Source organism: Salvelinus fontinalis, chromosome 9 (genome assembly GCF_029448725.1).
Source record: "Salvelinus fontinalis isolate EN_2023a chromosome 9, ASM2944872v1, whole genome shotgun sequence".
Taxonomy (NCBI): domain Eukaryota; kingdom Metazoa; phylum Chordata; class Actinopteri; order Salmoniformes; family Salmonidae; genus Salvelinus; species Salvelinus fontinalis.
Genome location: NC_074673.1, coordinates 25,498,211 through 25,516,925, shown reverse-complemented (window position 1 = coordinate 25,516,925; position 18,715 = coordinate 25,498,211). Strand labels below are relative to the sequence as shown.

The 18,715-nt window shown below is 43.0% G+C and overlaps 1 protein-coding gene across 2 annotated transcripts in view; it reads left to right on the top strand.

Moving 5' to 3' along the window:
- Positions 1-18,715, top strand: part of LOC129862331 (inositol 1,4,5-trisphosphate receptor type 2-like) — a 154,569-nt gene that overhangs the window by 111,316 nt on the left and 24,538 nt on the right. For both annotated transcript variants that reach the window (XM_055933852.1, XM_055933853.1), the window contains exons 49-55: positions 3,775-3,950; positions 4,090-4,254; positions 4,704-4,881; positions 14,853-14,942; positions 15,987-16,117; positions 16,395-16,560; positions 17,099-17,259. In XM_055933852.1, coding sequence (XP_055789827.1) covers positions 3,775-3,950; positions 4,090-4,254; positions 4,704-4,881; positions 14,853-14,942; positions 15,987-16,117; positions 16,395-16,560; positions 17,099-17,259 — 1,067 coding nt within the window. The remainder of the gene's footprint in view (positions 1-3,774; positions 3,951-4,089; positions 4,255-4,703; positions 4,882-14,852; positions 14,943-15,986; positions 16,118-16,394; positions 16,561-17,098; positions 17,260-18,715) is intronic.

The window sequence follows — 18,715 nt, the reverse complement described above, 5'->3', positions numbered from 1 at the left end:
ACACCCATTCAGCATCGTTCACACTCTTTTAAGCTTTAGCCCCACCCATCTCTTTAAGGATTCACATGTGAGGCTGTGTACTAAACAACCAAAGTTTTTCAAGGCTGGTTTATACTACGGATGTGTTTGGAAATTTAATCTGGAGTGGCTGAGTGTGCTCTGGGTGTTCGTAAAACTCAGAGCGTTGCCAGATTGGCCATTCGAAAAATACAGAGCGTTTCGTTCTCTGAGCGTTCAGAGCGCACATTGAACGCTCTGGCTGAAAAGTAGGATTGATCCGAGCATTCTGACCTAACAGCAGTCTAGCTACTTCCAGACACAAATGAGAGAACAGCTAACTCTGACCATTTTACTCGCTCTAACAGAGCTGGTTAGGCTGTTTTTATGTTATCCAGAACATTGGTGACTGCAACTGTGCTGCTGGCAATAATGTATATATGCTTTTTTTTGCCAAAGTTATCTGACACCAACCATATTCAACGTGTGTTGAGCGTTCGTAAATTCGTCAGTTATTCTGCGCTCTGGCACACTGACGAGTGCCCCGAAATCGGTGTAGATAGCCAGAGCAAATTTACCAGCTATATCTATCGAAAGTTGTTGCGGTGACAACATAAACATTCTATTGAAATAGTTACTTGCATGGTGCAGTCTTTTGTTTAGACATGTAGCTAGCTAGCTAAACAATGAACCATAATCCCAACTCATAACATTACTACCCTGCATGAATCTGAAGGTAGCTAACCAAACAGGTTCAATGTTAGCTAGCTAACATTAGGGTTAAACTAGAAATCCAAATGGCTCTGAGATATGAATAATATTACTACACAGATCATTCACATAACGTTAGCTAGCTAGCCAAACTATTAACTTTAGCTAGTTTGTTAACAGTACTCTTTTACTTGAAATGAAAAATACTTTCTGACAAAATGAATAATGTGAACTATCTGAAAATGTAGACTATCCATCTATCTAGACTCTCTTTCCCGTATACATGGATGGATGCTTCTCCCTCTCTGTCACGAATGTCGTGGTTGTCCATAGTTTGAAAATGTAATCCGAAGCCTTCTGTGTGTTCTCTTTTTGACTCCATCTGCATATTTGCAGTCAAACACCAGAATTTTCTCCTTTCTCCATCTCCTTAGCTATCATACTCGAATTTCACTATTTCAAAACTCAGTCCTTCAGAGAGTGAAGAGCAACACTTATGCAGTTCTACTACGTGATATCTTTCAAAAAAAGCTGTGTTAGAAAGTATTAACAACACATACTGACCAGCTCATATTATAAACCGAAGCGTGCTACATGGCAGACCAATCCGAACTCCTCTATCGGCATGTCCAGCCCACTCATTATCTTAGCCAGTCATGGCTTGGAGTAAGATTTCGGTATTTTTTCCATGGCTAAACCAACTAGGCTCGTAATTTAACAATTGTATTCATATTTACAGATGGCACACAAGTTTGTTATTAAGGAACATGAAAGTTCACATGTTCCAGAAGGCAATTCTGCCAAAAAACACATTTTAATTTAAAAAAAAGGTTTCGTTCAAATGACTGTCCTGTGAAGTAGTGAAGCGTGACTTACGCCTAGTTTCCTGAAACTAGTCACAATTTTCTATATAAATCTACAAGATAGAGGAATAGCTGATAGGCAGTGGAGGCCAGGTGCTTCATTGCACATGAAAGAACAGTGAAGACACGCAGCTCAAAAAGCTCCCCTATTGATCTTGTTTTAGGGACAATAAAATGATCCTACCTAGATTAGCCTACAACACCACAATCCAATGAATAATTGCATAATTTTTTTCTCGTGATCACAATTCTACTCAAGGCTGTAAACTGCAGTGAAAATGTCATTTGAATAATGGCGCAAAAGCCCTGTTATTTGAATATTTGATTCCATTCATTCCATTTGGATCAGTAGTGGGTCTACTCTCAACAGTTTACGTAAAGGCACAGTAGCAGGCCAGTCTGGCTGTATTTTTACTTCTGATACTGATGCGCTGTCTGTTGCCGATCATCATTCTCCCAAGTCGCCCTGGCCACGGGCCTATGCTCCCAGCAGGCCCAGTTATTCAAGAAAGCTAAACACGAGCAGCCATTCCTCGACCTAGACCCTAACGCTTCAATATAGCCTAAATATTTGTCATTTAACTTTTTAAATGTATTACCATTTGTGTGTGGCATAAACACAACTAGTCACAATATTTTAATCTGATTATACTACTTAAAAAGTCTCCTGTAGGCTGTCTGTACATGTTCATCCATTCCACTTTAATATAATTCCAGCATTCAAACTGTGCAACTGCCATTCGATTAATGAAAAGAGAAACACCCAAAATAGTAATGACATTTGGAGATTGTCAAACCAAACCATCGATGCTGAGTAGGGAGAGATGCATTTTCATTTTTTTATTTTTTTATATTCGCTACTTGATTGTGTTGTCGAAAACGCAAACCATTATGATAAGCGCTCGAAGTCGGTAATCGGTATGCAGTTGTGTTGATTATTGGTTGTGTGTGGTGCATTGGCACAGAAACCTGTTGGTGGAAGATTTGTTGCATATATTTGTATATAATTATAAACTGGGTGGTTCGAACCCTGAATTCTTATTTGGCTGACAGCCGTGGTATATCAGACCACGGGTATGACAAAATATTTATTTTGGTTGGTAACCATTTTATAATAGCAATAAGGCACCTCTGGGGTTTGTGTTATATGGCCAATATACCACAGCTAAGGGCTCCTCGTGCCTTTTTGCGTAATATAGCATCAAATTGTGTAAATCAGGTTTCCCCCCAGCTGATCATTGTCTGCAGCCGGCTCTGATCGTAGTGTAATGAAACAGGCAGGGAGAGTGAGCTCGTCCGTGGTGGTCAGCAAATCCTCAAACTTCTGGCCTGTTAGCCCTGCTGAAGTCGTAAAGTTGATATCCACATTTATAAACACAGGGTTGCTACAGGGTTTACAGTACAAGAGAAGGGTCATGTGAAAAAAAAAATTACGTTGGGGAGGGGGTTGCATTTTTTTCGACCTGTCCCTTAGGGCACATTGTAGCAAAAAAAACACGAAAGCAAGCGTTTCTTATTGGACATGTTCAGTTAGTCCCTACCTGTTTTTGGTCCGTTTTCTTCCGTTTGATGCCTAATGAGCACGACCCAGTAATTCCCAAAGGTTCCCAAGTGGCTCTGGAATCCACTAGTGAGTTAAGCTGTTTATCTTAGGTGAAGGCTAAAGCCTGGATTGTGGCTGGAAACATGACTTCTCATTTCATGATAGTAATAGAGAAATCTAAAGGTAGATCATGATGCAAAAAGTTAAGCACAGAAGGAAAGTCTCAATCTTGTATGGCGAATTCTGCATGGTCATGTGCGTGATAATCACAGTAAATGTTGGTTCATGTGCTAAGGCAACAGTGTTTATGAGATGCACGAGGTCAGTGGTTTGGATATCACCAGTCTTCCCTTTGGGCCATTGTTTGACATTCCCCACTGTTGCCTGTTGTGACTGTCTCTCGAAAGGCAGAGAACCTAGAGTGTTGTGCTAGACTGGTCCCAGATTTGTTTGTGCGGTCTTGCCAGTTGGCAGTTGCCACTTAGCTATAGGCTTGTCCCCAACTGGCAATACGGCACAAACAGATCTGGGACCAGGCTATAATGAAGCACTCTGCTCTGTTGCATAATACATGAACCCAAAGGCTTCAAATGCCAAATCTCTGAACAGTGTGATTCTCTTCATCTGTATTTGTTGTTTGTTTGTTTACTCCGTGCCCAGGCATCCTGCCCCCCTTTGTGTCCATCCTGCTGTGGGTGGCGTTGGTGGTGTGCACCGCCATGCTCTTCATCCTGCCCAAACCAGGGAGTGTCCGGCCCTTCCTTGTCTCGGTCATACTGCGCTCTATTTACACACTGGGCCTGGGCCCGACCCTGCTGCTACTGGGGGCCGCCAATGTAAGTACAGCAAAGTCAAATACAGACAAAATTGTTTTAAGTAAATGTACAGTGTAATACTAACAACTCCTGTTTTGTAATCTCAGCATCATCTTCTATTGAAGCCATCTTTAAGTCCTCTTTCCTCTGACCTCTCCAGCTCCTAAATAAGATAGTGTTCCTGGTGAGCTTCGTGGGCAACCAGGGGACGTTCACGCGGGGCTACAAGGCGGTGGTCATGGACATGCCCTTCCTCTACCACGTGGGCTACATCATCGTCTGTATGCTGGGCCTCTTCGTCCATGAGTTCTTCTACAGCTTCCTGGTTAGTGGAAACAATCTCTGCAACACTTCACCATTTAACTTAAAATAATACAAGAACTTTATATTATTATTACTTATTTATCATTTTAAATGTCCATTCAATGAACTGGATTAATTTAACTTGAAAGTAATTGGTTATCATTTGGAAAACATAAAATGGACGTTTAACAGTGATCTTGATTACGTCTGGACCTTTCTTGGTGCCATGTGATCCCGGGAGGTGGTTATAGTGTGGTTCCATCATTTAGCTTCATGGTCTCCTTGTTCCCCCACTTGAACCAGGTTTTTCAGACACAGCTGCATTTGCAGAAAGCCACATCCTCTCCTACTTTTGCTGTTGCTGTTCGGAAGCTAGTGATGTCTGGTTCCTTTACAGCTCTCCTAAAGCTGTGTGTGCCCGTGTGTGTCCCTGTGTCTGCATTTGTCTGACTGTGTGTCTGTCCCCCTCAGCTTTTTGATCTGCTGAACCGCGAGGAGACCCTGCTGAACGTGATCAAGAGCGTGACACGTAATGGGCGCTCCATCGTCCTTACGGCTGTGCTGGCCCTCATTCTGGTCTACCTCTTCTCCATCGTGGGCTTCCTCTTCCTCAAGGACGACTTCCTCATGGACGTGCAACGTCTGCCAGGTCAGTACCCATAGACGTCCCCTTGTCTACAGCCCAGAACCCTGTACTCTATCCTAGGTGTCTGCACTAGCAACCACAGTCACCCCCTACTCACTACCTTTGCCTCTATACCCTACCCTAGGTCTCTGCACTTTTACCCCAGTTCAATTAGTACTAGTACCAAATGTTCCTCAACTCCTTTACTACCCTAGGTCTCTGCCCATTTACTCTGCTCTGTCGCCCCCCTGCTCCCCCACACTACCCCACCTTCCTCAGCCTGTCCTGCTGATCGCTGATATTGTCACTGCTCAGTATAAGGTACATGATCTCTGATGTTGCTCCTGAACACCTCTTACACTGGACTGTGGTCACATAGTCTCCCCATTAGTCCTGCCACCCACCCACCCACACCTAACCGTTGCCCTTCAATACCCACACCTGACTGGCCAATTCTATGGCCCTCGATTGTAAGAACTTCCTCATACAGCCAGTATACAATCTGACCACTATCTAATGACATCAGTACAATTCATTTTGCCCACTGGGTAGTAGGGCTGTGTGATTTTTGCACGTTAATCCAAATGCCTGTATCGCAGAATCAAGGTTTCTTTGTATTTTTCATTTTTATGAGCGTTTATGTCCGCTTGTAGTCTTTTTGGTCTCGTCTCGTTCGCTCCTTCTGTGCTGTGTGCACCTTCCCATTTACACCAGATATATGTATATAATGACGAGATGCTTATGTCTCTGCCCTAACAATAGGAGTTGTTGTCCCAAAGGTTCGAAGGCAGGTGACAAGCGTAGGTTCAAAATAAGCGCATATAAAAGCATTGGGCTTTTTTTATTTGGACAGATTTTGGCAAGAGTGAAACCACTTGCTTCTCCTCTTTCTCTGGTTTACATACACACCCAAGCCCACTCTGACAAATGGTTTCGCTATTTGCATTTGAGATTTGGTCCAACAGAATGGGTCATATGGACACCGAAACACATGGAGACATTGTTTTACTGTAATAGAGGAGAAGTTAACCTTTCGACCCATACAATGTTTATGTTTCAACTCCTCACATTTCGAGCAGATCAGACACTACTAAAATGGATGTGTCAATGAACATTCATTCTGGAAAAACAATGGCCAGTTTGTTGCGCACGTTACGCTACCACGTATCGCTAGCAGCATTTTAGTCAAGTAAAGATTGTTATACTGGCTGTTTAGTCTGTGTTTTATAAACGTGCAATAAGTATTAAACAATTATATAAGGAATTGCCAACTCGTTCTCATTCTGAGAAATAAGGTAGGACACTTAATTTCAACCTCTGAGCAAAGTGGACAGGCTAGCCTGCTGTTCTAACAGCTGGAGACGGACAGAAGGGAACAAAGTGGACAGGCTAGCCTGCTGTTCAAACAGCTGGAGAAGGACAGAAGGGAACAAAGTGGACAGGCTAGCATGCTGTTCTAACAGCTGGAGAAGGACAGAAGGGAACAAAGTGGACAGGCTAGCCTGCTGTTCAAACAGCTGGAGAAGGACAGAAGGGAACAAAGTGGACAGGCTAGCATGCTGTTCTAACAGCTGGAGAAGGACAGAAGGGAACAAAGTGGACAGGCTAGCCTGCTGTTCAAACAGCTGGAGAAGGACAGAAGGGAACAAAGTGGACAGGCTAGCCTGCTGTTCTAACAGCTGGAGAAGGACAGAAGGGAACAAAGTGGACAGGCTAGCCTGCTGTTCTAACAGCTGGAGAAGGACAGAAGGGAACAAAGTGGACAGGCTAGCCTGCTGTTCAAACAGCTGGAGAAGGACAGAAGGGAACAAAGTGGACAGGCTAGCCTGCTGTTCTAACAGCTGGAGAAGGACAGAAGGGAACAAAGTGGACAGGCTAGCCTGCTGTTCTAACAGCTGGAGAAGGACAGAAGGGAACAAAGTGGACAGGCTAGCCTGCTGTTCTAACAGCTGGAGAAGGACAGAAGGGAACAAAGTGGACAGGCTAGCCTGCTGTTCAAACAGCTGGAGAAGGACAGAAGGGAACAAAGTGGACAGGCTAGCCTGCTGTTCTAACAGCTGGAGAAGGACAGAAGGGAACAAAGTGGACAGGCTAGCCTGCTGTTCTAACAGCTGGAGAAGGACAGAAGGGAACAAAGTGGACAGGCTAGCCTGCTGTTCTAACAGCTGGAGAAGGACAGAAGGGAACAAAGTGGACAGGCTAGCCTGCTGTTCTAACAGCTGGAGAAGGACAGAAGGGAACAAAGTGGACAGGCTAGCCTGCTGTTCTAACAGCTGGAGAAGGACAGAAGGGAACAAAGTGGACAGGCTAGCCTGCTGTTCAAACAGCTGGAGAAGGACAGAATGGTGTGTTCATAACAATTCAACTGTTTTGCCTTGTTAGCTGAATTCACAGCTTGTGAAATGATACCTAGATCCAAGTTGGCTAAACTTGAAATATAAATATTAGAGATGGCTACTCACTAGCACGTGGACTTGTGCTTGAGAGATTGTTTATGAGACCGGTGTTAATTTTCAATAATGCCTGCTACGTTATTAGTGAATGTGCATTATGCATGGTTCTGGTCAAATTTGTAACAAAAAGGGTATTTTTTATAAACAAACCTGAAAGCCAGATATGTGATTAATGGGAAAAAAAGAAGAAAAAAAGTACAACTATTTAACCTAGCAGTTAAGAGAGTTGGGCCAATAAGAGGTGACTTCTAGCTAAGTGGATGGGTCACTGTTGTCTAGACATGTACTGACGACCGTATAATTAGTAATGCAATCGATTTCTGTGATACAAATAATATTACTTAACAGATCATACACGTAACGTTAGCTTGCCAGCCAGCCAGCGAAACGGTACACTTTAACTTGCAATGAAAATCATTTTCTGACAAGTGAGATATGTATAATATGTGAAAGTGTAGCTAGCTAGACTCTTACCCGTATACATGGATGAACACGTCTCCCTCTCTGTCACATATGTCATGTGTTCTCTTTTTGACTCCCTACACATATTTGCAATCAAACAACATACTTTTCTCTAGCTCCTTAACTATCATATTCTGCTTCCACCGGGCATTCTACTGATTTCAAAACTCGGTCAACATCTTCGTGACAACAACACTGTTGATCGCCATTTCTTCCCCATCACTGTCATCAGAAGACTCTACAATATCTGGTTCAGTGAAGATGTTTTTACCAAAATCAGGGATTTCCTCATTGTCAGTCAGCATTGCACCATCGTCCTCCAGTAAGTAGTCCATCACAACCTTTTCCTACTGATCTTTGTCAATAGCGCCTGTTAAATTCAGGGCAGCACTTTTGCAGTTATTCATGATATCTTTCAAAAAAGCTGTGGTAGAAAGGATTATCTACACATACTGAGCAGCTCATGTTATAGACAGAAGCAAGTTAGCTACATGGCAGACCAATCTGAACTCATCTTTTCGGCATGTCCAGCCCATCCATTGTTTCAGCTAATGATGGCAAGCTGGAAGGTTCCTGCCTTTTTCCGTGGCTAAACCAACTGGGCTCGTAATTTAACCATTTTATTCGTATTTACAGATGGCATACAAGTTTCTTATTAAGGTATATGAAAGTTCACATGTTCCAGAAGGCCAAAAACCGCATTTTGGTAAAAAAATGTTTACATTGAAATGCCTCTCCTATGAAGTGTGACATACGCCTAGTTTCCTGAAACTAGTCACATTGAAACTGAAACTAGTCACATTAAAGATACGAATTTCGGCGCATCGTAGCACCATTAGGTGCAAAAACTCGACTTACCCAGTTGCGGCCCACTTTTTGGAAGCAAACCACTCGATTTTGTCTCTACGTTATATAGGCATCAAACATGTTACCGTCCCTAGGAGAGGGGGTGACCTCGATAATTTATTGTTAAAACGAGAGGCTGCCTGGATCTTTAATTTAAAGACCCTTGCTCCCTTCGGTCTCAACGTAGACTTTGATATGAAGCCATTCTTGTGATTATTGTGATTTTGCTATTGTTATTTTTATCTATGATCGTGCTCTATCCATTTGTTTTTTGTATGCTGTTTTAATATATGAGAATTAACCAATGATATCAGGCCACACCCGGTCATGATTACAGACACCTGTGTGTGTCTTTTGATACTATATAAACGAGTCACCCCGCAGTGTTTGTCATTATACCCTGATGAAGACAGCATGTATGTGGAAACGTTGGCCATTTTTGCGTTGGCCGTTTTTGCATCTGATCTCCTTGGGTGTGCGGCTCTCCTTTATTTTTCACGTGTTCCACTCTGCTAGCCAACACCTCGCCTAAATAGAGGTGTGTTTCTTTCGCCTCCAGAAAGCATATCTGCCAAAAAAATGCATTTTGATATGAAAATAAATGTTTATGTTCAAATGCCTCTCCTGGGAAGTGTGACAAACGCCTAGTTTCCTGCAACTAGTCACATTTTGTTATAGCCTGAATTTAAAATGGATTAAATCAAGATTGTGTGTCACTGGCCTACACACACAACACCCCATAATATTCTAAATGGAATTGTGTTTGTAGGTTTTTTGTAAATTTATTTTACAAATGAATGAAAAATGAAAAGCTGAAACGTTTTCAGTCAATAAGTTCAGGGGTCAAAATGTGTGCATTAAAAGTGTTTAACATTTTTAAATAACTACCTCATCTCTGTACCCTACACGTACTGTAAGTACACGTACACGTACTACACTTATCTGTAAGGTCCCTCAGTCCCTTAGTTATCACTTTTGCCTCATGGTAAGGTGCTCCATCATGCTGGAAAAGGCATTGTTCGTCACCAAACTGTCCCTGGATGGTTGGGAGAAGTTGCTCTCGGAGGATGTGTTGGTACCATTCTTTATTCATGGCTGTGTTCTTAGGCAAAATTGTGAGTGAGCCCACTCCCTTGGCTGAGAAGCAACCCCACACATGAATGGTCTCAGGATGCTTTACTGTTGGCATGACACAGGACTGATGGTAGCGCTCTCCTTGTCTTCTCCGGACAAGCTTTTTTCCGGATGCCCCAAACAATCGGAAAGGAGATTCATCAGAGAAAATGACTTTACCCCAGTCCTCAGCAGTCTAATCCCTGTACCTTTTGCAGATTATCAGTAAGTCCCTGATGTTTTTCCTGGAGAGAAGTGGCTTCTTTGCTGCCCTTCTTGACACCAGGCCATCCTCCAAAAGTCTTCGCCTCACTGTGCGTGCAGATGCACTCACACCTGCATGCTGCCATTCCTGAGCAAGCTCTGTACTGGTGGTGCCCCGATCCCACAGCTGAATCAACTTTAGGAGATGGTCTTGGCGCTTGCTGGACTTTCTTGGGCGCCCTGAAGCCTTCTTTCCAACAATTGAACCGCTCTCCTTGAAAGTTCTTGATGATCCGATAAATAATTGATTTAGGTGCAATCTTACTGGCAGCAATATCCTTGCCTGTGAAGCCCTTTATGTGCAAAGCAATGATGACGGCACGTGTTTCCTTGCAGGTAACCATGGTTGACAGAGGAAGAACAATGATTCCACCACCCTCCTTTTTGAAGCTTCCAGTCTGTTATTCGAACTCAATCAGCATGACAGAGTGATCTCCAGCCTTGTCCTCGTCACTCACACCTGTGTTAAATAGAGAATCACTGACATGATGTCAGCGGGCCCTGTTGTGGCAGGGCTGAAATGCAGTGGAAATATTTTGGGGGGATTCAGTTAATTTGCATGGTAAAGAGGAACTTTGCAATTAATTGTAATTCATCTGATTACTCATCATAACATTCTGGACTATATGCAAATTGCCATCAAAATGTACATCCTGTTTTCAATAAAATTGAAAAAAATTGCCAAGAAATGAACTTTGTTTTTTATTTTTATTTTTTATTTCACCTTTTATTTAACCAGGTGGGCCAGTTGAGAACAAGTTCTCATTTACAACTGTGACCTGGCCACGATAAAGCAAAGCAGTGCGACACAAACAACAACACAGAGTTACACATGGAATAAACAAATGTAGAGTCAATAACACAATAGAAAAGTCTATATACAGTGTTTGCAAATGAATGTAGTTAGATTAGGGAGGTAAGGCAATAAATAGGCCAGAGTGGTGAAATAATTACAATTTAGCAATTAAACACTGGAGTGATTGATGTGCAAGTAGAAATACTGGGGTGCAAAGGAGAAAAACAATAACAATATGTGGATGAGGTACGATGGTGCAATGGTCAATGATGTAAGCTGCCCTGACAGCTGATGCTTAAAGTTAGTGACGGAGATATGAGTCTCCAGCTTCAGTGATTTTTGCAATTCGTTCCAGTCATTGGCAGCAGAGAACTGGAACGAAAGGTGGCCAAAAGAGGAATTGGCTTTGGGGGTGACCAGTGAAATATACCTGATGGAGCGTGTGCTACGGGTTGGTGCTGCTATGGTGACTAGTGAGCTGAGATAAGGCGGGGCTTTACCTAGCATAGACTTATAGATGACCTGGAGCCAGTGGGTTTGGCGAAGAATATGTTGCGAGGGCCAGCCAACGAGAGCATACAGGTTGCAGTGGTGGGTAGTATATGGGGCTTAATGTGAGTCTGGAAGGAGAGTTTACAGTCTAACCAGACACCTAGGTATTTGTAGTTGTCCACATATTCTAAGTCACAACCGTCCAGAGTAGTGATGCTGGACGGGCGGGCAGGTGCAGGCAGCGATCGGTTGAGGAGCATGCATTTAGTTTTACTTGCATTTAAGAGCAGTTGGAGGCCATGGAAGGAGAGTTGTATGGCATTGAAGCTCTTCTGGAGGTTTTATTTATTTTACCTTTATTTAGCTAGGCAGGTAAGAACAAATTCGTATTTTCAATGACAGCCTAGGAACAGTGGGTAACTGCCTTGTTCAGGGGCAGAATGACAGATTTTTACCTTGTCAGCTCGGGATTCATTCTTGCAACCTTTCGGTTACTAGTCCAACGCTCTAACCACTAGGCTACTTGCCGCACCAGGTTAGTTAACACAGTGTCCAAAAAAGGGCCAGAAATATACAGAATAGTGTCATCTGCGTAGAGGTGGATCAGATAATCACCAGCAGCAAGAGCAACAACATTGATGTATACAGAGAAGAGAGTCAGCCCGAGAATTGAACCCTGTGGCACCCCCATAGAGACTGCCAGAGGTCCGGACAACCTGCACTCCGATTTGACACACTGAACTCTGTCTGAGAAGTAGTTGGTGAACCAGGCGAGGCAGTCATTTGAGAAACCAAGGCTATTGAGTCTGCCGATAAGAATACGGTGATTGACAGAGTCGAAAGCCTTGGCCAGGTCGATGAATACGGCTGCACACAGGTTTGTCTTTTATCGATGGAAGTTATGATATCGTTTAGGACCTTGAGCGTGGCTGAGGGGCACCCATGACCAGCTCGGGAACCTGATTGCGTAGCGGAGAAGGTACGCTGGGATTTGAAATGGTCGTTAATCTGTTTGTTAACTTGGCTTTCGAAGACCTTAGAAAGGCAGGGTAGAATAGATATAGGTCTGTAACAGTTTGGATCTAGAGTGTCTCCCCCTTTGAAGAGGAGGATGACGCGCGGCAGCGTTCCAATCTTGAGGGATCTCAGGTGATACGAAAGAGAGGTTGAACAGGCTAGTAATAGGGGTTGCAACAATTGCAGCAGATACTTTTAGAGAGGGTTCAGATTGTCTAGCCCAGCTGATTTGTAGGGGTCCAGATTTTGCAGCTCTTTCAGAACATCAGCTATCTGTATTTGGGTGAAGGAAAGATGGTGGAGGCTTGGGCAAGTTGCTGTGGGGGGTGCAGAGCTGTTGACCGGGGTAGGGGTAGCCAGGTGGAAAACATGGCCAGCGGTAGAAAAATGCTTATTGAAATTCTTAATTATTGTGGATTTACCAGTGGTGACAATTAATTTAAATTGGTTAATAAATCTATGGCGACTTCAAAATGGCTGTCTAGCAATGATCAACAACCAAAATGACAGAGATTGAAGAATCAAAATATATATAATGTGCAAATATTGTGCTATCCAGGTGTGCAAAGCTCTTAAAGACTTACCCAGAAAGACTTACAGCTGTAATCATTTCCAGAGGTGATATTGACTCGGGTATGAATACTTTAAAGAATTTTTACTTAAGTAGTTTTAAGGGAGATCTTTACTTTACTATTTGTATTTTTGACTACTTTTACATTTACTCCACTACATTCCTAAAGAAAATCATTTTTACTCCATATATTTTCCCTGACACCCAAAATTACTCGTTACATTTTGAATGCTTAGCAGGACAGGAAAATTGTATAATTCACACACTTATCAAGAGAACGTCCCTGGTCATCCCTTCTGCCTCTGATCTGGTGCACTCACTAAACGCAAACGCTCCGTTTGGGTTATTTTTCCACCACTGTATTTTTTTTGGGGGGAGGGGATAAATTTAAAAATAATAATAATCATATTCAGTCTGTAACAGAAAAAACTGTGGAGTAGATCAAGGGGTAAGAATACTTTCTGAAGGCGCTGTACGTTAATACATCTTTGCATGGAGAAAGAATAGGCAATGCCTTTGCTCAGTTCCCAATTTGGCTATGTGTGTGTGAGAGCTTTCCAGAGCATGGGTGCATGCATGCGAGAGTGTGTCTGTGTGGGCGTGTGTACGTGCTCTTGCACAGCGCTCGGGCAGTCAGAGGGAGAGAACCTGCCAGCACATGTGCACCTGTTGCATAATCTGGAGCAGTGGCTGTGCAGCGCAGCACTCTCTTATGTAACCGGCTGGGCTGGGGGGTGGGGGTGTGTCTTTGTCTTTGTCTGTGCAGCACGGCTGGGCTGGGGGGTGGGGGTGTGTCTCTGTCTGTGGGCTGAGCTGTCTGAGGGCACTGCAATTCTTAGTGCAATTTTTGACAAATGAAAAAGACCTAGCTAAAAGACAGTCAACAGTGCTCTTTAAGTTGCAGTTAATTTTCTCAAATCGTGTTTGTCCGTTTTATCAAGGTTTATAATGCATATTACCTCTTTATGTGAGTGTTATACCACACAGTCCATTGGCCATAGGTGAAGCTTGGGACAAACTGTTTGATGGTGAAATTATTTGGGTTTATTGAAATGTGCCTGAAAAGAAAATGTATGGTTGGGACCATCTGAAGCAGCGAAGAGATTTTCTCGAGATGTTCAATGAAATAAATAATATTTCTCCACTCCTGTTCCCAAGATAATTTCACTGCAAGAAATGCATAATTCTGCAGGAGTTAATATTATATTATTTTACATGTGAGATGTTATAGGCCCACAGTCAGTGTCCACATTTAAGTTACTAATTCCATTTAACCCATATGAACTTCAATTAGGAATATTCTGTTTATTTCTGGAGACAGGGATGCTCGTGAGCAGGATATCAAAGGTGCATGTAAACAGCTTATCCCAAATAAGACCCTTAATTGGGTTATGAGCTACTATCCGGACTACTTTGCGCATGTAAACGTGGTCAATGTCATAACCAGCCTTCTCACAACCTATTTATAATGTTGTGACAACGTTATGTTTTAGTAGTGACGAGGAGGGGGGAACACCCTGCCCCATCTCCCCAGCTTCCCTACTCCCTGTTATGGTCTCAAGGGTCCCTGGTCGTGACTCTCCAGCCCAGGTGTGGACCTCTTGACTCTGCCTGTCTCTCATTATCACAGTCAACAACTGTTGAAAAGGATATGAAGGGCCTGTTGAAATGTCAGTATTTTTAAACACACATAGCCACCGGCCTGCATCTGCTGTTATGTGCTGGATACGCAACTACTGCTAATGTGATTAATGTTGAGTCTATCATGACTGGTTATGAATAGATAAAATATCTATCCTCCATGACAAAAGGGGCATGTCTGCTCCTTGTTTTGCTGCGACCTTTTTAATAACGTTTATAGATTATGAAATATTGATGAGAACCTTCAAGCGTCTCTTCTCTAGTAACCTTCGCAAAATCATTTCTGTATATTGTCCTATTGTTTTGTTTTCAGTTGGACTTTCTTTTTTCCTGCTTTTAGGGAAACTGGAAACACTAAAAGATGGCCGAGCTTCCTCCGACAAGTGTTTGAAAGACGGCTGCCCAGACTACTTACCCACGTCTGTCACCAGTAAGTTATTATCACCAACTAAGTCTCTAAAATGACTCCCTTAAAAGGTATTCTCCCCTTGTCATTTTCCTCTGTGTATAATTGACAATGCAGCAGGCTTTAGAACTCTCCATGTCAATTCCGTTTAGCCAACTAAAGAAGCTGTGTGTGGTCAGGTCTGGGCAGGTCCAGTGGTCCATAGCCGCTGCCTCTGGAACATATGTACAATGTACTGTAGCGAACATGGGTTAGAATCCGGACCTCTGCCCTTTCAGCACTTTCTATTCTACCTATCACCTCTATCTCTGTTTTTTCTGAGGCCATGTGATATGAACAGCCAACCACTTGTCCTTATCATGAATGTTTTATCTAACAGCATTTGGCACATGGATCCCCAAAATCAATGTCCTGTAACAGTGGTTCCTAATCAGAACAAGGCTAGTTCAGTCAGTTCTCAGTCCTTCATGTTCAGTAGCCCTCTAGGTGTGTACCTGTTCAGGGAGCTGTGTAAATGTGAAGTGTTGGCTACTCTCTCTAGTCAGTTAGCCTCTGGAAGGTTCCACGCTGAGGAAGGGTGTTGAGACAGGGTGTTAGAGGCAGGATGTTAAAGCAGCATCCTGGAGAGGGAGAAGCAGAGGGGATGACTCATCGTACTCATCTTTGTTCTCCAGCCCAGTGTGTGTCCATGGATCACAAGCACTTCAGGGGCCTCTACACGTGTCCTAACCCGCACTTCTCTCCGTGCTATTTCTATCCCTCCATCTCTGGCTATGTTTCACCCTCTCAATCTCTCCCTTGCTTTTTTCTATACACCCTCTCTTTCATTTTTTTTTGTCATGTAGAGGGGTCACATCATCCCACGTGTTCCTTTGTTTAAACTCTTTCATCCTGTGTTGAAGTCCTACATCTACTATTGTGAAGGGATTTCTACCTGTGCAAGTTTTAGAATTTTGTCAGAATGTTTTTGAATTATAAACGGGTCACTCATTGTCAGGAACATCTAGGACACTACTACCTTTGTTGTGTACATTTATCATTAGTTTCGTACACAATTTTTGTGTCCAGTGATGGTGGAGGAGGACGATGGGACGGAGCGTGTGTGTGACACTCTGCTGATGTGTATCGTGACGGTGCTGAACCAGGGCCTGAGGAACGGAGGGGGAGTAGGAGACGTGCTGAGGAAGCCTTCCAAAGACGTGAGTGACCTGGTCCAATCAATCAGTTGATCAATGAACCAGTCAGCCAGTAATTGATGGATGGGGGGGGGGGGTGGATTGACTGTTTGTTTTACAAAAAATATAGAAAGCAAAAGGCCAAATTTTTTTCATGATGATGATTATGATAATGGTATTAATTGGGATGCTGATTATGACGATGCTGAGTATGATGACGTGTATAGTGATACAAATTTTCATGATGATGCTGATGAATATCACTTTTTCATTGTTTCTCACTGGTCCTCTCGTTAACCAGGATCCTCTGTTTGCGGCCCGTGTGGTGTATGACCTACTGTTCTTCTTTATTGTCATCATCATCGTCCTCAACCTCATCTTTGGCGTCATCATCGATACGTTCGCCGACCTGAGGAGTGAGAAGCAGAGGAAGGAGGAGATACTGAAGACCACCTGCTTCATATGTGGTGGGTACACAGCCCTACATAGCACTTCATAACTCCACATAGCACTACATAACACTATGTAGCACTACGTAGAACTGCATTGCACTATACAGCACTAGAGCACCACATAACAGTACATAGCACTACATAACAGTACATAGCACTACATAACAGTACATAGCACTACATAACTGTACCTAGCAGAGAAATACAAATAGTACAGTTCTGTTGCTTTATTTGTTACCCATCTGCGTGAAACTGTGGGGGGTTTTGTATCATCATGATGAAAACTCAGTAAATAGTGTCATTCTACAGTAAATTTCTTGCATCTTGCAACTTTGGTAGCAATACCCATTCGACTGTCTTGGAATGTTAGAAATAAATCGAACTTGCTATATTGTGCTTGCTGCCTGTAGATATCAGACATTCATATGTGCTGTAGATATACAACAAGACAGGATGGAGGCTCTAAAATATGGTTAAGAACACCAAAGAAAGAGCGAACGGTAAAGTGAATTGTTGTTATCAGAGTGTATAAGTAATGTTTCACCTCTCTCAGGGTTGGAGAGGGATAAGTTCGACAACAAGACAGTGTCATTTGAGGAGCACATCAGGTCAGAACACAACATGTGGCACTACCTGTACTTCCTGGTTCTGGTGAGGGTGAAGGACCCCACGGAGTACACTGGCCCCGAGAGCTACGTGGCCCAGATGATCAAGGTGGGTAGTTAATTAGCTACCTCCATGCTCTACACATGTCTTTACCTCAACACACAGGGTATGTGTTGCATGACAGAAGGGTGTGTGTGTTTTATCACCAAGGTACTGGTGATGCAATGATAAGTCAGGATTTTATATTTGAGCCCCTACGCTGAATGTGAAAACCATGTTGGAACGATAAATTCACACTCCTTGCACGCACAAACACTAAGTTTGTCCTGACAGTGTATGTGTATGCAGTAGCCATAGCGTCTGAAAGTGTGTGTTTCTCCTCCTCATCTTTGTCCTCAGTAGCCAGACACGGTGTTCCAGTCTGACTGTGAACCCCCAGCCTCTGCAGCAGACTCAGCCAAAAAAAGAGAGAAAAAAACACCCAAAACGTGACTGAGAGTCACCCTCCCCCTTCTCCCTGCCCAGCATCAGTCTCCCTTTCTTCTCTCTTCCTCTCCTTTTAATTATCTTCTCAGACTTGGTTACAAAGCTACAGTGCAGTACTTCTCTCAGGTTTCACAGAAACTAGTGACTGTTACTATTATACTCTGACCTTCACCCCTTTAGGGTTGTAGTAGTGTGATACTCAGACCTTCACCCCTTTAGGGTTGTAGTAGTGTGATACTCAGACCTTCTCCCTTCTAGGGTTGTAGTAGTGTGATACTCAGACCTTCTCCCCTCTAGGGTTGTAGTAGTGTGATACTCAGGCCTTCTCCCTTCTAGGGTTGTAGTAGTGTGATACTCAGACCTTCTCCCTTCTAGGGTTGTAGTAGTGTGATACACAGACCTTCTCCCCTCTAGGGTTGTAGTAGTGTGATACTCAGACCTTCTCCCCTCTAGGGTTGTAGTAGTGTGATACTCAGACCTTCTCCCCTCTAGGGTTGTAGTAGTGTGATACTCAGACCTTCTCCCCTCTAGGGTTGTAGTAGTGTGATACTCAGACCTTCTCCCTTCTAGGGTTGTAGTAGTGTGATACTCAGACCTTCTCCCTTCTAGGGTTGTAGTAGTGTGATACAGTAATATAAAGGGTGGAGGCATCAGCTCACTGTATGTAATGAGTGCTGCAACCTGTCTGGAAAAGAAGCCATACAGAGGAGCGTTTATGTATTGGGTAGGTATTATGATGCATCGTTAGGCTTGTCCTGAGCATGAATATATCCCGCATAATTCCTAATAATCATCTCAAAATGATTCTGACTACTACCAGCGATTTTGAATCTGTTCAAATGTTGAAACAAAGAGATACTTAACATATGATATGCCTTGTTATAAAACATAAAAGCTCATATATGATTATAACATGTTATAAAGCATTATAGCTGGATGCTTTAAGTAAAGGGTTACCAAAAGGTGTTTTAGATGGTTGCCAAGAGGTTAATGGATTTAAACATCCTTGTGGTGATTTACATTACGACATAATGGGAGATCAGGGATGATTGTATAACAATGCAGATTTGCATAACAT